Source organism: Muntiacus reevesi, chromosome 14 (assembly GCF_963930625.1).
Source record: "Muntiacus reevesi chromosome 14, mMunRee1.1, whole genome shotgun sequence".
NCBI classification, from domain to species: domain Eukaryota; kingdom Metazoa; phylum Chordata; class Mammalia; order Artiodactyla; family Cervidae; genus Muntiacus; species Muntiacus reevesi.
This window is the reverse complement of record NC_089262.1, coordinates 40,349,296-40,372,733: the sequence shown is the minus strand read 5'-3', so window position 1 is coordinate 40,372,733 and position 23,438 is coordinate 40,349,296. Positions and strand designations below refer to the sequence as shown.

Here is a 23,438-nt window from a genome sequence, read left to right as displayed (position 1 = left end):
GATTTATTACTGTTGTTTTTCAGTCAGTAAGTCGTGTCCAACTCCTTGTGACCCCACAGACTGCAGCGCACCAGGCTCCTTTGTCCTTCACTGTCTCCTGGAGTTTGGTCAAATTCATGTACACTGAGTTGGTGATGCCATCTCACCATCTCATCCTCTGCTGCTTCCTTCTCCTTCTGCCTTCAGTCTTTCTAAGCATCAAGGTCTTTTCCAATTAAAATTAGTAATTCCTGCTAAGGCCCACTTAACTTCAGACTCCAGGATGTCAGGCTGTAGGTGAATGACTATACCATCCTGGTTATCTGGGTCATTAAGACCTTATCTGTATAGTTCTTTTGTGTATTCTTGCCATCTGTTCTTAATCTCTTTTGCTTCTGTTAGGTTTTTACTGTTTCTGTCCTTTATCACACCCATCCTTGCATGAAACGTTCCCTTGAGGTCTCCAATGCTCTTCAAGAGAGATTGCTCATCTTTCCCATTCTATTGTTTTCCTCTGTTTCTTTGCATTGCTCATTTAAGAAGGCCTTCTTATTTTTCCTTGCTGTTCTTTGGAACTCTGCATTCAGATGGATATATCTTTCCTTTTCTCCTTTGCCTTTCATTTCTCCTCCTTCCTCAGCTATTTGTCAGGCCTCCTCAGACAGCCATTTTGCCTTTTTGCATTTCTTTTTCTTTGGGATGGTTTTGGTCACTGCTTCTAGTACAGTGTTACAAACCTCCATCCATAGTTCTTCAGGCTTTCTGTCTACCAGACTGAATCCCTTGAACCTATTTGCCACCTCTACTGTATAGTCATAGGGGTTTGATTTAGCTCATCCCTGAATGGCATAGTGGTTTTCCCTACTTTCGTCAATTTAAGCCTGAATTTTGCAAGGAGGAGCTCATGATCTGAGCCACAGTCAGCTCCAGGTCTTCTTTTTACTAACTCTATAGAGCTTCTCCATCTTTGACTGTACTATAAGATTATAAAAAACCTGAACATCCCTGATTAGTATGTTGTGGAAAAAAACCTGCTGACTTTGTGTGTTTGTCTGTTGGTGACAGTACAAGGGAAAGCAAGGGTCACACCTGAAGCTTGCAATGGCTAATACGTCAGAGCTTAACCTTTCACCGAGAAAGAGCAGTGATGGCCTACCACGTTTTTCAGCAGAAGGTGAAATATTCTAAAGTGGATACTGAAAACTCCTATAATAACAATCAGTGTTAAAATCTCTTAGTACCAAGATGCAGAGACTTTGTTGGTAAAGAATAAGTAATAGGACAAAGAACTTCTTAGAAGACATAGTGAGATTTTGATCATACCAAGTGCTATGAAGCCTCGCTTCTCCCAGCCATCTGTCCTCACCTGGGAACATCCAACAAGTCAAAGTAGGGAAGAACAGAATAATAGAAACAGTTGGAACTTCAGCTTCAAAGTGTATTGATAGAAGTGTATAGTGTATTAATAGAATGCTAGTTAACTGGCTTTGACTACATGGAAGAATCTCTCTCTAATTCAATAACACCTAAATATCCTTGAGCTGGAAGTGACACAGGCTGATATTTTCTAGTCCACAAATATGCAAATAGAAATCTCTAAGCTTACAACTCCATAGGGCTTTCATTTCCACCAAGTAGTTCCTAGACCTTACCTTCCCTGACATGTATGAATCAACAAATTTACTATCTTAAAACTTGAATTCTTTCAACCCAAAGCGTGTGTGTCCTGCTTTATCCAGAGTTCCACTAAGTCAACAGGACACATTAGAATGCTCTAACACTGTCCTTCTATTCATAAATATTTCTAAACATAAGCAGAAACCCAGAACCAACTGTTAGCTCTGGAGAAGTCTGAACAAATTAATGTTCCCTGAGTATAGTGCCTTTTCCAATTTGGATGCACATCACTCTTCTCAGCCAAAGAAAGCATACCAGAGCAGTGATTAATGTCATTTGGCTTTTAGTTTAGAGTATCGTCAAGGAAACAGAAGAGATGCAAAGAATACAAAATGTGAGTTTTGTTTCCCTGTGGTGTCCCTCAGTCACTGTCAGTTATCTGCAGTTAACATTTAACTGGGATGCTTTCATGTCATACCCATGTGTTCCTCACCCAAACCTCATAAAATACGCAGGATTTTCTTGAAAAGCACCCTTCAGCTACCAGTTGTGACGCCCAAGACTGTGCCTCTTAGAGGCTTATTGCAGACCAATGTATCTTCCTTCTGCCGTCTCAAATGTTAACTGTCTTCCACTTTTGATTCTTAGCTTGTGGGTGAATTTCAATATCTTGATCATATTTCAACACACATTCCCCTGCTGAAGCATAGCCTGATTAATTTCCAAAAAGAATCATGCTGAAATTGAGAAGCAGAATAGGTGTCTGGGAGATCCACAAGCTGAGAAAGCAGAAACTGTTTCCTTAACTGGTGCTTAAGAAAACCACTTTCACAGTCTGTCTTCAAAGCAGTGCTTGTTTTAAGGTGAGCCTAGCCTGGCTCTAGAAATAACTGTATCAGAGCTACACTATGAAAAAGCAGTGCCAAATATCTACATGTTGTACCTCTCCATGTGGAATTCAAGAAGGGTGGCTCTGTTCCATCTGAGGTTTGTAAAGAACCTTGTGACTTCAGAAAAGAATCCCTATTTAGCCAAGCTAAAAACTACTTAATCTGCAGGTCTTTCGTTGCTTACTCACTCAGTCATGTCTGATTCTTTGCAATTCCATGGACTGTAGCCTGCCAGGTTCCTCTCCATGGGATTTTCCAGGCAACAATACTGGAGTGGGTTGCCATTTTCTTCTCCAAGGAATCTTCCCGACCTAGGGATTGAACCCATGTCTCCTGCATTGGCAGGCAGATTCTTTTACCTTCAGCCACCAGGGAAGCCAGTCTTTTAATTGAGGCCTCTCCAAAAGTAGAGTTGATCTTTCCCGGTAGGACTTTATCCCTCAAAGTGCTTCTGTGTTCTCATACTCCATTTAGTAGTAAAACCACATCAGCGCTTGGGAATATTGGAATGGAGTCTGGTTAGAAAGTGCTACTGAGTTGATGGTGTTTTGTCGGGAGATCCAAGAATAACTCCATTCTTACCTGGTACAGTCATTCCTCTTCACAACAAAATCTCAAATACGGAAACACACACAGAAGAGAGACACCAAAGAAAATAACATCTCATTATCGGCCAGACTTGCCTGCAAACCTTGCTGAAATCCTTGGGTGGCTTCTTTTTTCTCAGTTAGGTCTTACTAACCTTAAACCAAAGCAAAGTCACCTACTCTTTCACAGTTCAAGCTCAATTTGGTACTTATTTCCCCAGATAGGAGGAGAACCCCTCCCAAACCAGAAAAAAAACCATGCTGAGTATGAGAATGAGTTATTTATACCTCCAGATTCCTAGCCCTGGAATATGACCCATCCAGGACTCACTGCCTGCCCCATCCCCCCCGCCCAGGACTGAAAAACTGGAGGGCTGAATAAGAGTAGGGAATTTAATACCGAGGTCACCAGGGAATTCAGTCTAGCCACTGCCCAGACTTCTGTTGTCTTCTCCTCCAGTGCCTCGTGAGGAAACTGGCTCTACCATAAGAAAAATGAAACAAAATATGATGTTCTGTGGTTCAATTAAACCTTTTAACATTGTGACCTTTAAAGTTATTGTCTTATTTTTTAGGAATTTAAAATAAAGTTCTTATGGTCATGTCAGTATGTATGGTCAGTCTTCTCTTGGGTGCTAGCTTTGCTTCTGGTTTTCTTATATGGGTTCTTCTATTAAGAGTGCTGTCTGGATCTACAAATGGCCCTGAACGGATAGCCACAGATTGAGGAAATTGAACTGGATAACAAAAATAACTTGATCTAGTAAGAACACTTACATGAGAGATACCCTCTTTACTTTATTATAAAAAGACACATGTGTATAGTATTTAAAAATTTAGCTCACGGTGTATCAAAGTATTACTTGCTTTGTTCTGCCTTATTAAATTCAGTAGGTGTTGAATGGGCCATTTCCTTTATATTCTTAGGTTTTATAATAATATGTAAAGTTATTATTCTTTCTGCTCCATATACTACATAGGTCTGGAAACAATAATTTCTTTTTAACTTTTTACCAATTTCATTTCTTTTTATGGAAAGGAGAGGTAATTAGGTCCCCTGATTTAAATTGTTCTAATTTATACTTAAATTGTAATTCTTATCCAAACAAACACTTATTCATCTGCTTTAGCCAAGGACTTGAATGAGTTTTTCAAGCAGTAGAATTTGTTTTACACCTTCACAGCAAAGTTTTTAAATATATATATTATTAAAGGATGAATTGGTACCACCACCAGCATCTCAAAGCTACTGTTTTTTCATTCTTCTGGGCCTTGTCCCCTGTGAATTCATTTTTTATTTTCCATCATTTTAATCCCTTTTAATCACCTTTCTCAGATGAGCTGGATGTTCTGTAAAGGACTCAGTTTGGATGCTTTTCCTCATTCAGGGGTGTTTGTATACATTCTTAAAGTTCTGAAATGAATTCAGATGAATTTCCAGTTCTTTCATTCTATGTTTTATTTCTTCTGTCTTCCACATAGCCTAGAAATCTTTCCTGCACATGCCAATAATCCACGCCATTAAGCTGGCTAATGTAGGAAGGCCATGGGCATTATAAATTATAAGAAAGCTCTATTAAGAAGAGCAGTACCAGTACATGGACACAACAAAAGTTTGAATTTTGTGGTGCTCACTCTACACCAAGGGCTTTCCTGGTGGCTCAGCGGTAAAGAATCCGCCTGCCAGTGCAGGAGATGTGGATTTGATCCTGGGTCAAGAAGATCCCCTGGAGAAGGAAATGACAACCCACTCCAGTATTCTTGCCTGGAGAATCCCATGGACGGAGGAGCCTGGTGGGCTACAGTCCATGGAGTCGCAAAAGAGTTGGACACGACTCAGCAACTAAACCACAACAACTGCTCTGCACCAAGCAGCGTTACATATTGTGTTCCTGTGTTACAGTAACACCGTAGGGGAGGGTATAATCTACCTGTGTCCTCAGCACTAGTAACACTGAAACTATCATTCTAACTCAGGTATTTCCTGGACCTAAATCTTAGTTTGTCACGTCACTGTCTCATTGTGCTGACTAATTCAAGCACTCATGATCTGGTCTTTGAAATGGACAAATAATGACCACACTTCCCTGAAAGTCCCTCAGCCTCATGGTGACCAAAAGGGACGATGGGACACTAGTAGCCTCTCAGGAGGAGTGCTCGGAATATTCTCTGGCAAGGTCGGCTCACCAGTTTCTTGTGACTGGGATGACCTCAGTCACAACAGTCACACGTGTTTCATACCTCTCCTTCCTCGGGAGCACCCTAGTGGTACCTTACTAAGTGCTCATAAACTGTTAGTAGGGGTGACTATAAATTATGATTGGCAGTTCACACATTTGGTTAATGTAAAGTTGTCTATCATTCCATCTTGTCAAAACAGGTTTCCTTGGTTATAATAGGTATAGTAATCATTGCCTTATAGATTGCTCTGCCATCTTAAGATTTCTGGAACATTTGCACTGGTGATATATCTTTCTCATTTGCATCTCTTTATTTTTAGCAGTACCTCATTCAACACTATGCTGGGCAGATTTACTTATGAAGGAGAGGGTGATGTGTGCAATTGTATTTAGCCCCATGTGAAACCATAAGGAAAATGGAAGACTTCCCACATTCATCACTATAACATTAATCACCTAAAGACAAACTGTGAAGAAATTCAACCCTATTTTTATCCCCTATACATGTGGTTATGTGGAGGGGTGTGTGTGTGTGTGTGTGTGTGTGTGTGTGTTAGTTGCTCAGTTGTGTCTGACTCTTTGCAACCCCGTAGACTGTAGACCGCCAGGCTTCTCTGTCCATGGAATTCTCAATTCCAAGAATACTGGAGTGGGTTGTCATTCCTTTCTCCAGGGGATCGTCCTGATTCAGGGATCAAACCCTGGTCTCCTGCATTGCAGGCAGATTCTTTACCATCTGAGCCACCAGGGAAGCCCAAACAAGTGGATATAGAAGTCAGAATTTATTTTCTAGTTATGATTATTTTCCCCTTCCTCATCTTTATAATTCACATATCCATAAAATGCTCAGTTATCTTTGGGTAGTAGAAAGCCAAGAGCATTTAGAAAATTTATTTATTCTGGAAACCTAATTTAGCAACTAAAATTGATCTTTCCATTTTCCACCCTGACCTTCCCCAAAATAAAATCTAAAAATAGGATAACAAATGAATAGCAAACAATATCTATAAAATTTGTTAACATAATATTATTAAAATGTACACATAATTTCAAACACTCTGCTAGCAAACCAACAAAAAGGAAAAACAAAACACAAAACCTGCTAAAATTAGTAAAAGAAAAAATATCAACAAAAGTCATCTTTGTTGATAAGTCTCTATCTCCAGTGTAAGTGTACATTCTCTAATACATCCCTTGAGGTCCATCAGAAGGAATTGATTTCATCATGGAGGCTACTGGTTGACCTTTATTGCTTTACTTATGTTGTTCTGTTTTAATTTTCTTACCAGATTATTCTGGAGAAGGAAATGGCAACCAACTCCAGTATTGCCTGGAGAATCCCATGGACAGAGGAGCCTGGAGGGCTAGAGTTCATAGAGTTGTAAAGAGTTGGACATGACTGAAGTGACTTAGCACACACATACCAAATTATTCATACTGTTAAAACTTAATTTTTCTAAATTCAGTACTCAGTTTTAGTCTGTTACTAATGGCATCTGCTTCTAACTTTATGAAATATGATGATCACAGTGACTGTTAGGTGTTTGGTTTTTTTTTTTTTTTAACGAAACCACATGTAAGAATTTTTCATCTCATTTTCTTTCTTTCTTTTCTCTCTTAAATTTCCATTGTTTGTTTCTCATCTTCTCACCTTCTCCAACCCTTTTCATAAATTTGTATGAACTAAGAATTTTAAATCCTAAAAATTTTATCTCCTTACTTAAGTGCCATCTAAGGATAAACTTTAAGAGAAATATTTGTTCTAAAGTAATTTAGTAGGTGGGATGCAAAAATAGACTTGAAAACCATGAAGTTTCTTTTGTATCCAAAGTATGTAACAGTTTATTACAATATTTGTAACTGTTATTGGGCTCATAATAGAAGACCTTTCTTCTGTTTCTATGCTACTGACAGTTACATTGCACTACCTACCTACTACAGTGGTCCGTCCTAACTACTGTACATCGATTCATTTTAGATAGAACTAAAACTACAGAAAGAAAATCATATATAAATGAAAAAAATGAAAGGATAAATTCTATTCAACTTGAATACATCCCCCCATTCAGACTTTTTTAGTAATATGTATATTTCTACATTTTCCTTAGTTCCTGAAATTAATGGAAAAAACAAACCATTGATCACTTACGTGGGGGATTCAGTTGTCTTGATGTGTAAATGTCAAGATTGTCTTCCTTTAAATTGGACCTGGTACAGTGTCAATGGGAGTGTACAGGTAAGATAATATTTCTTTGGCTTACAAAATAAACACACTTATTTGATAAGTAATAAGATTGCATTATACTCAAAGTTATTAGGACTATTTCTACTTCTCTTGTCTTCTTCTTAAATACATGATCATGGAGAAAGAGCAGTGATGAATGGAGTTGTTTCATGTTTTTAGCACTTTACATTATACATCTGAAGAGACTCCCAATGTTTCATTAGCTGGTACTTTGTTTTTACATTTAGCAATTTATTTAAATTCACTGAAAGTTACAATTCATTTTTAGTTGATAAGCTTAAGTATAACCCCAACAGAAATGATTCTTTTTTTCCTTATCATTTCATGAAAGTAACTTGAAAAAAAAAGATGTTATCTTTTCCTTCTTCTGTCTCTGGAAACATTTGTGATGGAATGCAATATAGTGGCACTATTTAAGGAAAGAATGAAAATTAGGTAACTTAAACTTAGGTTTTGGGTTCTTTTAGAGTCATTGACCTCTGTTAGGCCTCCAGGGACCTAAGGGAAACCAGATACTTTAAATTCCTACTAAAAAATGAATGACTTTTCAAAGACCTGATATTAAGAAAAACATGTTGCTGCTAAGTGCTCAGTCCTGTCTGACTCTCTGCAACCTCATGGACTGTAGCCCACCAGATTCCTCTGTCCATGGGGATTCTCCAGGCAAAAATACTAGAGTAGGTTGCCATGACCTCCTTCAAGGGATATTCCCAACCCAGGCACTGAATCCAGGTCTCCTGCATTGCAGGCATATTCTTTACCGTCTGAACCACCAGGGAAGCCCAAGAATACTGGAGTGGTAGCCTATCCCTTCTCCAGGGGAACTTTTGGACCTAGGAATTGAACCAGGATCTCCTGCATTGCAGGTGGATTCTTTACCAGCTAAGCTACCAGGGAAGTCCACATATGTCATACTAGACAAAAGATAGACAAATCTAATTATATTGAACTTTCAGAATACAGTCTGTGCTTCTTTCCATCTTACTAAGTGTCTCTCAATTTAGCCCCAAGCATGGATCATATTAGGGTATAAGAAAAGTGCAGCGAAGAGAGTACAAGTCAAAACTTTAGGTCAAGTGTTTTTTTAAAATGTACATGAACCATCTGCATCAGACTCAACCTGTGGTGCCTACTAAACATGCAATGGTTTGATTTATCAGCCCTGAGGTAGAGAGTACCTTTGTAAAAAGATCACAGGCAATGCTGTGCACAGAGAGCCAGGTTGATATAATTTTTGGCAAATAATAAAATCACAGTTCTTCATCAGATAATCTCCAAGAATACTTGTATTCAGATTAGAATTTATTGATCACTGCAGTTGAATGATAGAGCAATGAAGGCAGCAAATGGCCTAAGAATAAAAATTAATTTAAATAAATTAAATTAATCAGTCCCCAAATAGCTTGGTATGGATCTTAAAAGACTGAAGAAAACCCAGTGAATTCCAGAAACCGAATTGACTGAAAAACAGAGAAATTGAGCTTTGAAAAGACAGAAAGTATACAAACCACCTTCTTTACTAGACTCACAGGAAGGTCTACTAGTCCTTCTACATCAGCTTCAAAGGCCTGAAGATTTTCGTTCCAGTCTGAGGAACTCCCAGTGTCAAGAACCAGGGAGCTTCCTTAATAGGAATGATCAATTTAATAGCTTTATTAACTTAATAGTTGATTTAATGAATGTATACCTGCACTTGTGAAGGAGGAAATACTTTGAACAACTAGTCAGGGATTCTAACATGAAGCCTGGAAGACTGGAATTTTCCTGTATGTCTACTTTCAATAGAATATTTACCCATGATGACTTGCATGCTGTAGTTTCAAACACTCAGTGCTAAGCACTTAACGAAAAGTATCCTTTTCCTTTGTTTGCTACCTCTGAAAGGTCAAACTCTGATAGAAATTGAGCTATGTAGCAGTTCAGTTCAGTAGAGTTGCTCAGTCATGTCTGACTCTTTGCGACCCTATGGACTACAGCACCCCAGGCACCCCTGTCCATCACCAACTCCCAGAGCTTACTCAAGCTGATGTCCATTGAGTCAGTGATGGCATTCAACCATCTCATCCTGTTGTCCCCTTCTCCTTCTGCCTTCAGTCTTTCCCCAGCGTCAGGATCTTTCAGTTGAGTCAGTTCTTCACATCAGGTGGCTAAAGTATTGGAGTTTCAGCTTAAGCATCAGTTCTTTCAATGAACACAGGATTGATCTCCTTTAGGATGGACTGGTTGGATCTCCTTGCAGTCCAAGGGACTCTCAAGAGTCTTCTCCAACACCACAGTTCAAAAGCATCAATTCTTCTGCACTCAACTTTCTTTATAGTCCAACTCTCACATCCATACATGACCACTGGAAAAACCATAGCTTTGACTAGATGGACAATTGTTGGCAAAGTAATGTCTCTGCTTTTTAATATGCTATCTAGGTTATTCATAGCTTTTCTTCCAAGGAGCAAGTGGCTTTTAATTTCATGGCTGCAGTCAGCATTGGAGGTGATTTTGGGGACCCCCAAAATAAGGTCTCTCCCTGTTTCCATTGTTTTCCCATTTATTTGCCATGAAGTGATGGGACTGGATGCCATGATCTTAGTTTTCTGAATGTTGAGCTTTAAGCCAACTTTTTCACTCTCCTCTTTCACTTTCATCAAGAGGCTCTTTAGTTCTTTACTTTCTGCCATAAGGGTGGTGTACAATCTGCATATCTGAGGTTGTAGATATTCCTCCCAGTAATCTTAATTTCAGTTTGTGCTTCATCAAGTACAACATTTCTCATGATGTACTCTGCATATAAGTTAAATAAAGAGGGTAACAGTATACAGCCTTGACGTACTGCTTTCCCAATTTGGAACCAGTCTGTTGTTCCATGTCTGGTTCTAATGGTTTCTTCTTGACCTGCATACATATTTCTTAAGAGCAGGTAAAGTTGCCTGGTATTCCCATCTCTTGAAGAATTTTTCACAGTTTATTGTGATATGCACAGTCAAAGGCTTTGGCGTAGTCAATAAAGCAGAAGTAGATGATTTTCTGGAACTCTTTTGCTTTTTTTATGATCCAATGGATATTGGTAATTTGATCTCTGGTTCCTCTGCCTTTTCTAAAGCCAGCTTGAACATCAGTAAGTTCACGGTTCATGTATTGTTGAAGCCTGACTTGGAGAATTTTGAGCATTACTTTACTAGCGTGTGAGATGAGTGCAATTGTGTGGTAGTTTGAACATTCTTTGGTATTGCCTTTCTTTGGGATTAGAATGAAAACTGACCTTTTCCAGTCCTGTGGCCACTGCTGAGTTTTCCAAATTTGCTGGCACATTGAGTGTAGTACTTTTAACAACATCATCTTTTAGGATTTGAAATAGCTCAACTGGAATTCCGTCACCTCCACTAGCTTTGTTCTAGTGATGCTTCCTGAGGCCCCCTGACTTTGCATTCCAGGATTTCTGGCTTTAGGTGAGTGATCACACCATTGTAGTTATCTGGGTCATGAAGATCTTTTTTGTACAGTTCTTCTGTGTATTCTTGCTACCTCTTCTTAATGTCTTCTGCTTCTGTTAGGTCCATACTATTTCTGTCCTTTATTGTGCCCATCTTTGCATGAAATGTTCTCTTGGCATCTCTAATTTTCTTGAAGAGATCTCTAGTCTTTCCCATTCTGTATTTTTTCCTCTGTTTCTTTGCACTGATTACTTAGGAAGGCTTTCTTATCTCTCCTTTCTGTTTGGAACTCTGCATTCAAATGGGTATATCTTTCCTTTCCTTCTTTGCTTTTAGATTCTCTTCTTTTTACAGTTATTTTTAAGGCCTCCTTAGACAACCATTTTGCCTTTTTGCATTTCTTTTTCTTGGGGATGGTCTTGACCACTGCCTCCTGTACAGTATCATGAACCTCCATCCATAGTTCCTCAGGCACTCTGTCTGTCTAATCCCTTAAATCTATTTGTCACTTCCACTGTATAATTGTAAGGAATTTGATTCTGGTCATACCTGAATGGTTTAGTGGTTTTCCCTACTTTCTTCAATTTAAGTCTGAATTTGGCAATAAGGAGTTCATGATCTAAGCCACAGTCAGCTCCTGGTCTTGTTTTTGCTGACTGTGTAGAGCTTCTCCATCTTTGGCTGCAAATAATATAGTCAATCTGATTTCAGTATTGACCATCTGGTGATGTCCATGTATAGAGTCATCTCTTGTGTTGGAAGAGATGTTGTTGGAAGAGGGTGTTTGCTATGACAGTGCGTTCTTTGACAAAACTCTGTTAACCTTTGACCTGCTTCATTTTGTACTCCAAGGCCAAATTTGCCTGTTACTCCAGGTAGTTCTTGACTTCCTACTGTTGCATTCCAGTCACCTATAATGAAATGGACCTCTTTTTTGGGTATTAGTTCTAGAAGGTCTTGTAGGTCTTCATAGAACCATTCAAATTCAGCTTCTTCAGCATTACTGCTCGGGGCATAGACATGGATTACTGTGATATTGAATGATTTGCCTTGGAAATGAACAGAGATCATTCTGTCATTTTTGTGACTGCATCCAAGTACTGCATTGCAGACTGTTTTGTATACTATGATGGCTACTCCATTTCTTCTAAGGGATTCTTGCCCACAGTAGTAGATATAGTGGTCTTCTGAGTTAAATCCACCCATTCTAGTCCATTTTAGTTCACTGATTCCTAAAATGTTGATGTTCACTCTTGTGATCTCCTGTTTGGCCACTTCCAATTTGCCTTGATTCATGTACCTAACATTCCAGTTTCCTATGCAATATTGCTCTTTATAGCTTTGGACTTTACTCCCATTACCAGTCATATCCACAACTGGGTGTTGTTTTTGCTTTGGCTTCGTCCCTTCATTCTTTCTGGAGTTATTTCTCCACTGATCTCCAGTAGCATATTTGGCACCTCCCAACCTGGGGAGTTCATCTTTCAGTGTCCTATCTTCTTGCCTTTTCATACTGTTCGTGGGGTTCTCAAGGCAAGAATACTGAAGTGGTTTGCCATTCCCTTCTCCAGTGGACCACGTTTTGTTAGAACTCTCCACCATGACCTCTCCATCTTGGGTGGCCCTACACAGCATGGCTCATAGTTTCATTGAGTTAGACAAGGCTGTATGTATAACTTTTCACAAATTTCAATATGCCCTTTTGCTACTAAGCTGTTTTCTTGGTACTGTATTGTAGCTTTCACTCAAAACTAGATCATTCAGGACATAACATTTTTTATGCACTATGACAGGAATGGATTTTAATGTCTCCTTATATTAGGTTCCTATTGGTGTTCCAGTGAATGATAAGTATGTGATCAGTGGAAAACATGCTAATGAAACAAGCCTGAAGATAATGCAACTTTCAGAGGATGACCAGGGAACTTACTGGTGCCATGCAATATTCGAGTTAGGGGAGAGTGAAGGACACGTTGAACTCGTCGTGCTCAGCTATTTGGTACCCCTTAAAGCATTTGGTGCAATAGTTGCTGAGGTTGTTCTCTTAGTGACTATTATTCTGCTTTTTGAAATGTATACTCAAAAGAAAAAGAAGCCCTCAGGTAAGATTTCTTTTTTTAGATAACATTCTCATGTTATGACTTACTACATTACAGTGGCTTTAGAGTTTTGGGGGAAAAAACCTAACTTTTGTTATTCGTTGTGGTATTTATGTTAATATTAGTGATGACTGTGAGCTAGGAGCTTATATTGATGGACTTCTTTTTTAAACTTCCTAAAAAGCTTTAGTGTTAAAATATGCCTTTTATCCCCCTTTCTTTGATGTTACTGGTACCAACACATCAATTAAGTGATAACATACTTTGGTACTAGAATATTAGAAAACTCTGTGATAACTTAATGGAAAAGATCTCAAAGATAGGCAGTTATTCTTTCACTTAGATAACTCGTTTTTAAAAATGTTTTATCCAACATTTTTCAATTCTCATGGAAGAGACATTGCCTGCCAGATCTGTTTTCATAGCCTGTTCCTGATGGATTACAGACTGAGAAACCATTGGCCCCCTAGGAAAATTTATCTTGCATTCTGTATTTTTTCCTATTTTGTGCTGTTTAGTAACTTTAATAATTACAAGTCAGTCAGTCCTATTTTTGATGATCCCAGGCACTAGACTAGGCTTGATCAATTTTTGTCAGTTATACCTCAGCGTGTACCTTGTGTTTAGTGGACTGGAAACAGCCAGCTTCCTCTGTCGATGGGGTTTTCCAGGCAAGAATGCTGGAGCAGATTGCCATGTCCTTCTCCAGGGGGTCTTCCCCACCCAGGGATTGAACCCGTGTCTTCCATGTCTCCTGCATTGCAGGTGGATTCCTTATGCACGGAGCCATCAGGGAAGCCAGTGTTTTGCTTGATCAGAGCTGCAAGTCAGGACAGGCAAGTCAGGAGTGGACATGGCAGACGTGCCGCTGTCGCCTCTCACTGCAGAGCAGGAGAACAGCATGGGCAGTCAGGGATAGAGAATCCAGGGGAAAGTAGAATTGAGCATATATGTTCCACAAGAATAATGAACCAGCCTTACAGTTAAGTTGTTCTTTTGTTATACAGATGATGGGAAAGAATTTGAACAAGGTGAAGAGCTGTAAGTATTATTTTTTATAGAATAATTTTCCCTTGAATAAAATACAGATAAATATGAAATTAAATAAAATGTTTGCAATTAGAGGAAAAAAAGGTACAGGAGTATATTGTGTGTTATTTTCTGCACATGTCCATTTGTGGTGAAGAGTGGCATTTACCTGTCTGCAACACCTCACTGTACTTCCGTTTTCTCTTCAACAAAATGGGTCTAAAGACATTACACATAAGGTTTCTGGATTAAATGGCTTTCTCTGTGTAAAAGTGCTTAGCGTAAGCTTTGGTTATGGAATGCCTTCTATGCCTGAGCATCTGTTTCTTTAAAGTCTCCATCACTGATTTTGATTCTCTGTCATGTTGAAACTCACTGACCTAAGATTCTATTTGTTATTATTTTTCTGAGAACACAAGTTGTGTCACTGTTTCTTTTACAGTCCCCTTTGTTTAGAGTTGAGCTGAGCAGGAGAAGAACTAGAAAGAAAATTACCAGTGACGTCATTTGGTTAGGTGACAGTGGGAGTTGGTTCCACCATGCCCGGGAACTGAGTGGCGCCCAGCTCCACTGGGCTGAGGGAGTTGCCCGAAACCGGGTTTGAAGTTCAAGTGTTAGAGCCAGGGTCTGGAAAATGAGACCAGAGTAAAGCAGCCAAAAGAACCCTAGGGAAAGGGAAGCCTGAGCAACTATTACCAGCCCAAATGGACACTTGCAGTCTGTCTTTGTCAGTCAAGACGAGCTTTGAGGTGTGAGCGCTATAACCACAGTTAAATAGCAAGACCAGGGCGGATAGTTGTCGTGCGTATATTCTTAGACATTACTCAAATAGTTATTTTTACTCACTTGACTCAAATTAACAGGACACAAGCTTCTAAAGTCAGGGCATACAATAATTATATCAAGAGTTCCATAACCCCAGATAAGGGAAAAAAAAAAACAAAAAAAACTGTTAGTCCTAGAATCAGACTCTTATGATTGAAAAGGATGCAAACCTCTTTCTGGAGAACATGTTCGTATTAATTTGAACATGTTGTCTTTCTGATTTGCATGTACTGATTAACTTTCTTACACTTGGTATCATGAACAACATGACAGCTACTCAGATATTTGAAACAATTATTCCCTTACCTGGATTCTTTTGTTCTCCCAGCTCCGCCTCCCCGGTGTTCCCCTCCATTTCCTTGCAGTCACATTTCTCATCCTTAGGTTTTGTTAGTATCTTTAGATTTAATAGAAGTATGAAGGGCACTTGGACTCATTTAGAGCACCCTTTCACCAATGCTTTTTTTAGAATTTTCAGTTTAGGAGATAAATTTGTCTTTAAAGAGAATATTGTTTATCAATATATTTTATATTTGATGCTTATATATGTGTTTAGATACTAGTCATTCACAGAATGAAAGACTTTTAAAATGACTTTTAAAAATAGTACTGAGTATAATAAACTACTCATTTCAAACAGTTCAGTGAAGAGCTCATTAATTTATCTAATTTATCTAAGAGCTAATTAATTGATCCACCAAGATATTTAATCCACACAATTTTACCTACAACTCCTCCTCGCAATTTTGATGTAACTGATTATACGGCTGAATTTATTATCTGGTGAGTCTAGTTTAATACGCTCAAGCCTGCCCATAAGATCTAGAAGGGTATTAATTATATACCCTTGTAACCTGGTTTAGCCTTTCTTAAGAATCTGAGCCCACATTGTGGTCTTATTCTGATGCACTTTGAGGAGACCAAGAGCCATGCTTAACCTCTAGTTCAGTGTATAAACATGTTGGATTATAGCACCTTTATCTACGTACTGGCTGACCTCCAGAGTGGCTATTATCTTGATGGGTCAAAGCAACATATGTTAGGCCATGTACTGAAGACTTCACTCATGCTTGGGGAAAAGCAGTTCTCTATGCATAAAATCATCAGGCCTTTGTCACTCAGCTATGGCAGTGGTTCCTCTCTAAGCAATGGCATGCAAATAAAATCAACGTTATGAGTTAAACACCATTTTTAGCAAGAATAAATCCTGTCTGTATTGACCTCATATTTTAACTTGATGGCTATGATATAGATGGTATACTGACTTAGTCTGATGCAGTGTAAACATATAGTAATTTCCTTTTTTGTTTTCTATACAGGAAATTGGACGATAGCAATGGTATAGAAAATAGTGGCCCTAGGCACAGAAAAAATGTAAGTTGCTTCGAAATGCTTACCTTCTAAATTAAACATAAAATTCAATATGCCCAGCCTGTTAATCCGTCTCGTTTTTTTAGTTTCAAAAAAGACCTAGTCATTCACTATGTGCTTGGATATTATAGGAGAATATACTAGTTACACAGTAAATAAATGGCATCCTTTTTCCACCAGAGAACATGTAACAACCAATCTAAAAGTGAATCGGTTGCATTGCAGATGTACATTTTTTCTTCTGTCACCACAGGCCAAGTTATTTTATAACTTTTTATGTAGTCTTATTTTTTTTTTCTGTTTCAGTTTTTCTGCATTCTCCTATTTTATTCTCACATATTCCTACACATCTGGTCTGTGAATGAATCAATATTAGTTTTATTTCTTTACTGATAAGGATCAAAATTTCCTTATTTCATCATTTTTCTCTTGAGTATTTAAGAACTGTTTGGTTTAGCAATTTTGTATCACCTCCTTCCAGAAATTTTTGCTTTGCTAAAATGATAATTGTTACAGAATAACCAGGATGTGCTAATTATGTTTCATTATGCTTTATGTAACTCAGGAATCCGTGGGCCAGTGAGGGACAAACATCATGTCAAGAGTCCCAGGAAGACCTACAAAGAGTTTGCATTTCAGCTTTATTTCTGCTTCTTGTTAAGAACCTGTGATTTTTTACTTTTAAAAGGATGAAAAGTTTATGTAAAATGCTCAGTAGTAGCTTTGTAAATAATATATGCAATTTCAGATCTACAGATATATTTTCATTCTGTATTTTACAATAAAGCAAGGTAAATTGCATTCAGTATGTGCTATGAGCTATAACCCAGGATAATTAATTTCATTCCAGTCCTTAAGGGACATGCAGAACAGACACCAGCAAAACCAAATAGTGCACAGAGTGAATGTCACTCAAGACCTGTTTATAACCAAAGAATTCATTAAAAACAAAGCTTTGCCATTTGTCTTAAAAAGGTTTTTTCCCCAATCATGTTTACTAGGTGTAGAAGTATTTGTAATAATTTCATGTAAAGTTCATTCTTCAGTCATATTGAAAAGAAGTGTCATTAAGGGGAAATTAGCACTTTCTACCTTTGTTAATGATGGTTACTGTGCAGTCACCACAAGGAAAACATACTTTTCCTATGAAAACATTGGTTGAAGGCAAAGAAATAAAACTGTAGACTTGCCCCGATTCTCCATCACCACAGAAGCAAATTTCTCAGTCTCATTGCACTCATCTCCACTGTTTCCCCACATTAAGCTAAAGTGATTCTTAGACTTCCTAGAGAGCATTTTTTATTTTAAGCTGTGGGTTTTGGATTTCTTCAGTTACAGCTGTTGTTGATGTAGGATTAATGTTCACATAGACATGATGTCTCACTGCTATAGGCATGCTTCTGTGTTTCATGGTGTTATCCATGGATGGCTAAATATCTCTAAAAGCATCATTAGTGGATTATAATTCTAATGCCTTTGTCTAAAATCAAGAAGTATTAAAGTTGTTCTATGTTGTTGCCAGTGCCTTAAGCTTTCTATTGTGTGTATAACTAAACTATTTTATAAAACTCATTGTAACCAAGTCAAATGAAATCTGAATAGGCATGAAAAGTTGTCAGTGGCTTTGAATGGAATATTGGTGTCATGCAGCAGGATACTAGGTTAGGTTGAAGACAATATGTGAAGCCTGCTGGGGGGTCCTTGGTGCTTATGAGTCCACTGTCCCGCAGCTCACAGTGCAGCAGGGATCAGAACAATTGCAGGCAAAGAGGGATGGTTTGGGATGATGGTGAAGAGCCCACAGTCTTGTTGACCTAGGGGATTAATGCTTGAAAAAGAGAAATTCAATTATTTGAAAAAAAAAATGCTTTATAGAAATTTGTATGATATTCTGGGTGAAAAAATTATAATAAAATTGAGATAGTGAAAAATTATGCTTTATGTGGCATCTTAACTAATGTTAAAATATTACTAGTATGAATAATACACATGAAGTGTGACTTGGAAGGTTTTCTGTTTGTTGCAGCACTGTTTTGCATAAAACATGTGAACTATCCACAAAAGTTTTATTGAATAGACTACATCATTTAAGTAATGACAGGTTTTGTCATATTCTTGTCTCAGAGCCACAAGCCATGCATTTGTTTTGGTTTGGTTAATTATTAGTTTGACAAAATGATCTTGGGTGGTATCTATGATGGCAACCAAGCAGTTCACTTAATCTGAACAATTTAAATTCAATGAAAAATTAGTCAGACCTGCTTTTTGACTAAATCCAATTCAAATGCATTTGTGACTAGATATATACAAATCCCTATACAATTTGTAGCTCATGTGCAGTATGTATTCTTCTATTTTGCCACCATTATTTAGACTAAAATGATTCTAAGGCAGAAAAATTGCTGTCCCAATGTAAAATAATCTGAAATATTTATGTAGTAAATTGAAATTTTAAATGTCAGTGTTTGCTCTTTTTCCTAGAAAAGAAAATTAAGTCCAGTAACTTTAAGCAGAAAAGGTACTCAGGAAATTAAAGTTGAATTTTGACTTTTCAGAGTCTCTCTGGGGAACCTCCAGAAAATTATTTCACCACTGTTAGGTTAAAAAATGGAATGCTTTCATTAAGTAACCTCATGGAAATGAATGGATTAACTAAAAATGACCAATTGTAAATTGACTAAGCAAGCAGAAAAGCTGAAGTCAGAAAATTATGCCACGTTTATATATTAGACACCTTGGGAAATTCTATTCATCTTTCCAGCTAACAGAGTTTTGTTGCATATTAAGTAGATTTAATGATGTCTTAAAATTCCCAGGTATTTTCATATTCAGTTTATGCTTTAATATAAATCTTCACTTTGTAGTCTTTCTTTTTTTTCTTAGCATCTAGTTACCCAGGCCAAAACCTAAAGTTCACTGTGCCATTTTCTTCTCCTCTATTAACTAATATTTATTAGTCATGAATCTCTGTTCCTTTGGCCTCATCACCTCCCCTACCCCCATGCTCACCAGCTGCAACAGCTAAGGTCTTGATTTTGCTACATCTGTCTCATCTACTGTTAATCCATTTTGTGCATTGCTTTGTGTGTGTGTGTGCACTTAGTTGCTCGGTCGTGTCCAACTCTTCGCAACGCCATGGACTGTAGCCTACCAGGCTCCTGTGTCCATGGGATTTTCCAGGAAAGAATACTGGAGTGGGTTGCCATTTCCTTCTCCAGAGGATCTTTCTACCTCAGGGATCGAACCCACATCTCCTGCATTGGCAGGCAGGTTCTCTACTACTGAACCACCTGAGATGCCTCTTTAGCATTGCTGCCAGGCCATATTTCTAAAACACAACTCTCACTATGGAGCATAGTGTCCCAGTTCCCATGACAGACCTCTATAGGCTCCCCCTTGCCATATCGTAATGCTGCAGTTTTTCTCCACTGTCTTGATTTAGCCTTGACAAAGAGAGAGTCTATCCAGAATGCTGCCCCCTGTGTGCCTCCCCTTTGATGAACTCAAGTTTAGCCTTCAAGACTTGAATCTGATGTGACTTCCTGGCAGATCCCTCATTCCCAGTTGACTATGTACCATCATATGGGCTCAAATAACTCCCTATTTTTTGTGCTTCTTTACCTGTATTATACATATGCTTTTATATGTCTCCTTCTTGGATTCTGATTTTATTTGCTTGTCCTACACCTACCACAAAGAAGATACATTGTAGACGTCATGAAGTGTGTAGTGAATGGATAAATGTATAGGTAAAAATAAAGTTTTATAAATTTATACTTATTTTTAGAAGAACAGTCTAAATTTTGACATTCAGAAGTGAAACAAAATATTTTAACAAAGATAAACCAATCCTTTATGACTTCAGTGTTTGCTTCCACTTCTTTGAAAAACAGTAGCAATATAATAAAAACTTCTGTCGAATTTTATTAATGTGTAATAATGAGCAAAGAGAGTTCTGATTCCTAAACTATTATACAGGGTATTGTACAAGCTTTCAACTTATCTAAATTCCCATTGTCCTTTATTTTTTATGGGTAGTGCAAATGTTAAATTTATTTTTATCCTTTATTTCATTAAGGTAATGTATTGACTTTATATATATATAAAGAATTTTAGCAATTGTAGTTCTCTGCATGGCACTGTAGATATTAGTGTCCACTCCACTAACTTTCTTATTCCTCCTCCCTGCCAATACCTCATAGTCCCTTAGAATATCTCAGAATCCAATTCAAAAATTTATCTTAAATATATTTTTTAGAAAACTTTCATTGTTTAGTTTTGGTCCCTGTAAGTTTGTCTTTACTTTGGTCTCTGTAAGTTTGTATTTGATAATCAAATACATTAAAAAAAATGTCAGTTCTGCTCACATACTTCCTGGGTTTTCATCTTTGAGTCATTTAAGCAGATTTATGCAAAATTATTTACTGAATCTACTTCTTTATAGAAAATGAATCTTCTCTAATGGAACAAGTTTTGCAATGAATTAGGTTCTTCCTATTAAGATTTTTAGGTGGGAGCAAGTTCAAAAGTGTGTGTTCTAGTATTAATTAAAAGGCACACTGACCTATTATAGCTTTCTCTGAATTAATATTTATTGAATGAATGAAAAATAGATGAATGACTCAATTATTTTGGAATCTTAAATTATACATATGTATGTTATCTACTTTGATTTTGATTAATTAACTGAATTTATCTTCTCTAGCAGAGATATAAAGAAACCTGGAACCCTATGTGTATTTCTTTCACATGATATTTAGGAATGTATTTGCAGTATATCTGGAAGGTCAGTTACATGAGCAGCGTATCAACTCATTTCTTTATTGATGGTATATCATATTGTTAAATAGTAATGACTCACATTTGATGAGTGCTTAGCATGTGACAGGTACTGTGCTAAATACTTTGAAATGTTTTATCTCATTTAATTTCCACATCATCTTATGCTATAGAAACTATTACATACTTTGCTATACATGAGGAAGCAAGCTTGAGAGATAAAGTATTTGGACTGGGAATTGAAATTCAAGGAGTTCTCCTTAAGAGTCTAGGTTAAACAACCATGGTGAACAACTTTGGCCTTCTACTAAGGAGAGTCTTAGAAAAATCAGGCTATTATCTATAAACTGTCTTTAAAAAAAAATTGGACTTCTTTAGATGGTTAGTTAAATAATAAGTTCCATAATTTTATTCTTAAAGCTTATAGAACCTATGCTGTGGCATATTTATGCTATCCCTGCAGTGGTGCTAACGAATCAATATCTTTTTGCTTATTTGGAGAGTCTTAATTTTTTTCCCTAATTTTACTTCTTAATAACTAGTGTGACCATAAAATTTATCATACAAACAATGAGAATGAAAGAAAGAGCTATGTATAATTTTATCAGGACAAATGGAAAACAGATGGTAAGTAGGTAGGAGAATTGAATGGATAATCTAGCCTAGGCACAGGAGTAACATCTGTAAATCTGAATAATAAACACTTTGAAATTCACCTCCAGGGAAAGAACTATCCTTAGTAAATGCTAGGTGAGATGCCTATGAGACAATTTAGTAAGCTTAAAGATTTATTACTTTTCAGCAGAACTATGATTAAAATGTATCAGCATTCAAAAATGTGATTCACAAGTTGTAAGAGAAGCTAGGAAGCAAAGTTGTATTTTTGATGGCCTGTGAAATGAACTGGACAATTCTTTGGATTTGCTTATCTTCATGATTAATGTGTCATAATGATAATATCTGTATGATTCTCAATAAGTCAGGAATGTCTGATTATGCCTTTATAATATTTATGAGATCAGTGAAGCTCACTCATGACTAATATTGTCAAATTTACTTTTAATCATGTGATTAACCTGTAACACCTGTTTCTTCATTCCTCATGTCCTAAATGGGAGAAAGCTAGTGAAACCTGTTTAGAGTATTGGTTAAAGTCCTTGTATTATTTGGTATGTTATCTATTATGTTTAAGCACTTTTGTTCATAAAAGTTGATTCTGCTATTTAATTTGTAATTTACTTCAGAATATAATTAGCACAAATTATTTTTTAAAGATTATTTGATAAACAAATGAAATTATTAGACTTAATAGTATTTGTAATTAACTGTAATGCTACATAATGCTACAAAAATATCACACAGTATGATTACATGAACTGCTTTTGTGTCTTTTAAGATAGAAATTTGTCCATAAATTTTACTTTAAAAAAAAATCAAGGACCATGAATTTATTATGGCATATTTCCAAATAATTGTGGTTTTCTTTTTTAACATGTATGTCTAAATTCTCATTAATGCCATTTTGCATTATGTAGACGGTACAGAAAATGTTTGTATTAGAATGTTTAAATTTTTTGTTGTGTTAACTCAAAGGATATACCTAATATGTAATTAAATTCAATAAAATGTACTCTGAATTAAAAATTTAAACATTATATACTGTATTTTAAATTTTTAATTATTTAAATGTGAATTTAAAGGCACTAGATAATAGAAAACACTGACTTTTAAAATTATACACACAGGAGATTCAAGTCTAGTAAAACAATTCACCTTTCCCAAGTCCAACCAAAAAAGTGTACCTACAGCTGGGCTTCTGTATTTTGACACATCAAATAGGAAGTTAGAAAGGAATTTTCAAAACATACCAAGATATATTTAGAAATAAAAAAGACAACAGTGGCCTTGACATTAATGGACATTTAAATTGAATTATGTATGGGACATATTTGTCCTGCACAAAATTTTTTTTCAACATTGCAATGTCATTTTCAATTTATTTTAGTAAAACTGCTTACAAAATATTTCAAAATTTGTAATCTACATAAATGTCTACTGCTACAAAAGAGAATCAGTATTCCAAATAGAGCACTTTAATGATCCTAACAGTTAAGGCAAAAAGAAAAACTTATTAAGGAGGTTAATAGCATATTTCACTATATAGTATACTTGACTCAACTGCATTATATATACATATTAAAATGACAAATGGCTAATAAGTGTTTGTGTTGTAAAGCATTTTAGTATTTTTTTGGGTAATTGTAATTGGGTAGTGACTAGATTAAACAAACAAACAAACAATGATTGGGGAGATCCACTTCTGGAAAGATGTAGTTGACATATTTTCTCCTATCCTGCTCCCTAAATATAGCTAACAACATTTTACCTTATTAAAAAACCAGTAAAATATTC

At 36.8% G+C, this 23,438-nt stretch overlaps 1 protein-coding gene across 3 annotated transcripts in view; it reads left to right on the top strand.

Annotated features, from left to right (window-relative positions):
* Positions 1-22,534, top strand: part of EMB (embigin) — a 63,310-nt gene extending 40,776 nt beyond the window's left edge. For all 3 annotated transcript variants that reach the window (XM_065905706.1, XM_065905704.1, XM_065905703.1), the window contains 5 exons: positions 7,362-7,489; positions 12,746-13,025; positions 14,030-14,063; positions 16,196-16,250; positions 16,813-22,534. In XM_065905706.1, the coding sequence (XP_065761778.1) occupies positions 7,362-7,489; positions 12,746-13,025; positions 14,030-14,063; positions 16,196-16,250; positions 16,813-16,830 (515 nt within the window). In that variant the 3' untranslated portion in view covers positions 16,831-22,534. The remainder of the gene's footprint in view (positions 1-7,361; positions 7,490-12,745; positions 13,026-14,029; positions 14,064-16,195; positions 16,251-16,812) is intronic.
* The last annotated feature ends 904 nt before the right edge of the window (positions 22,535-23,438 follow it).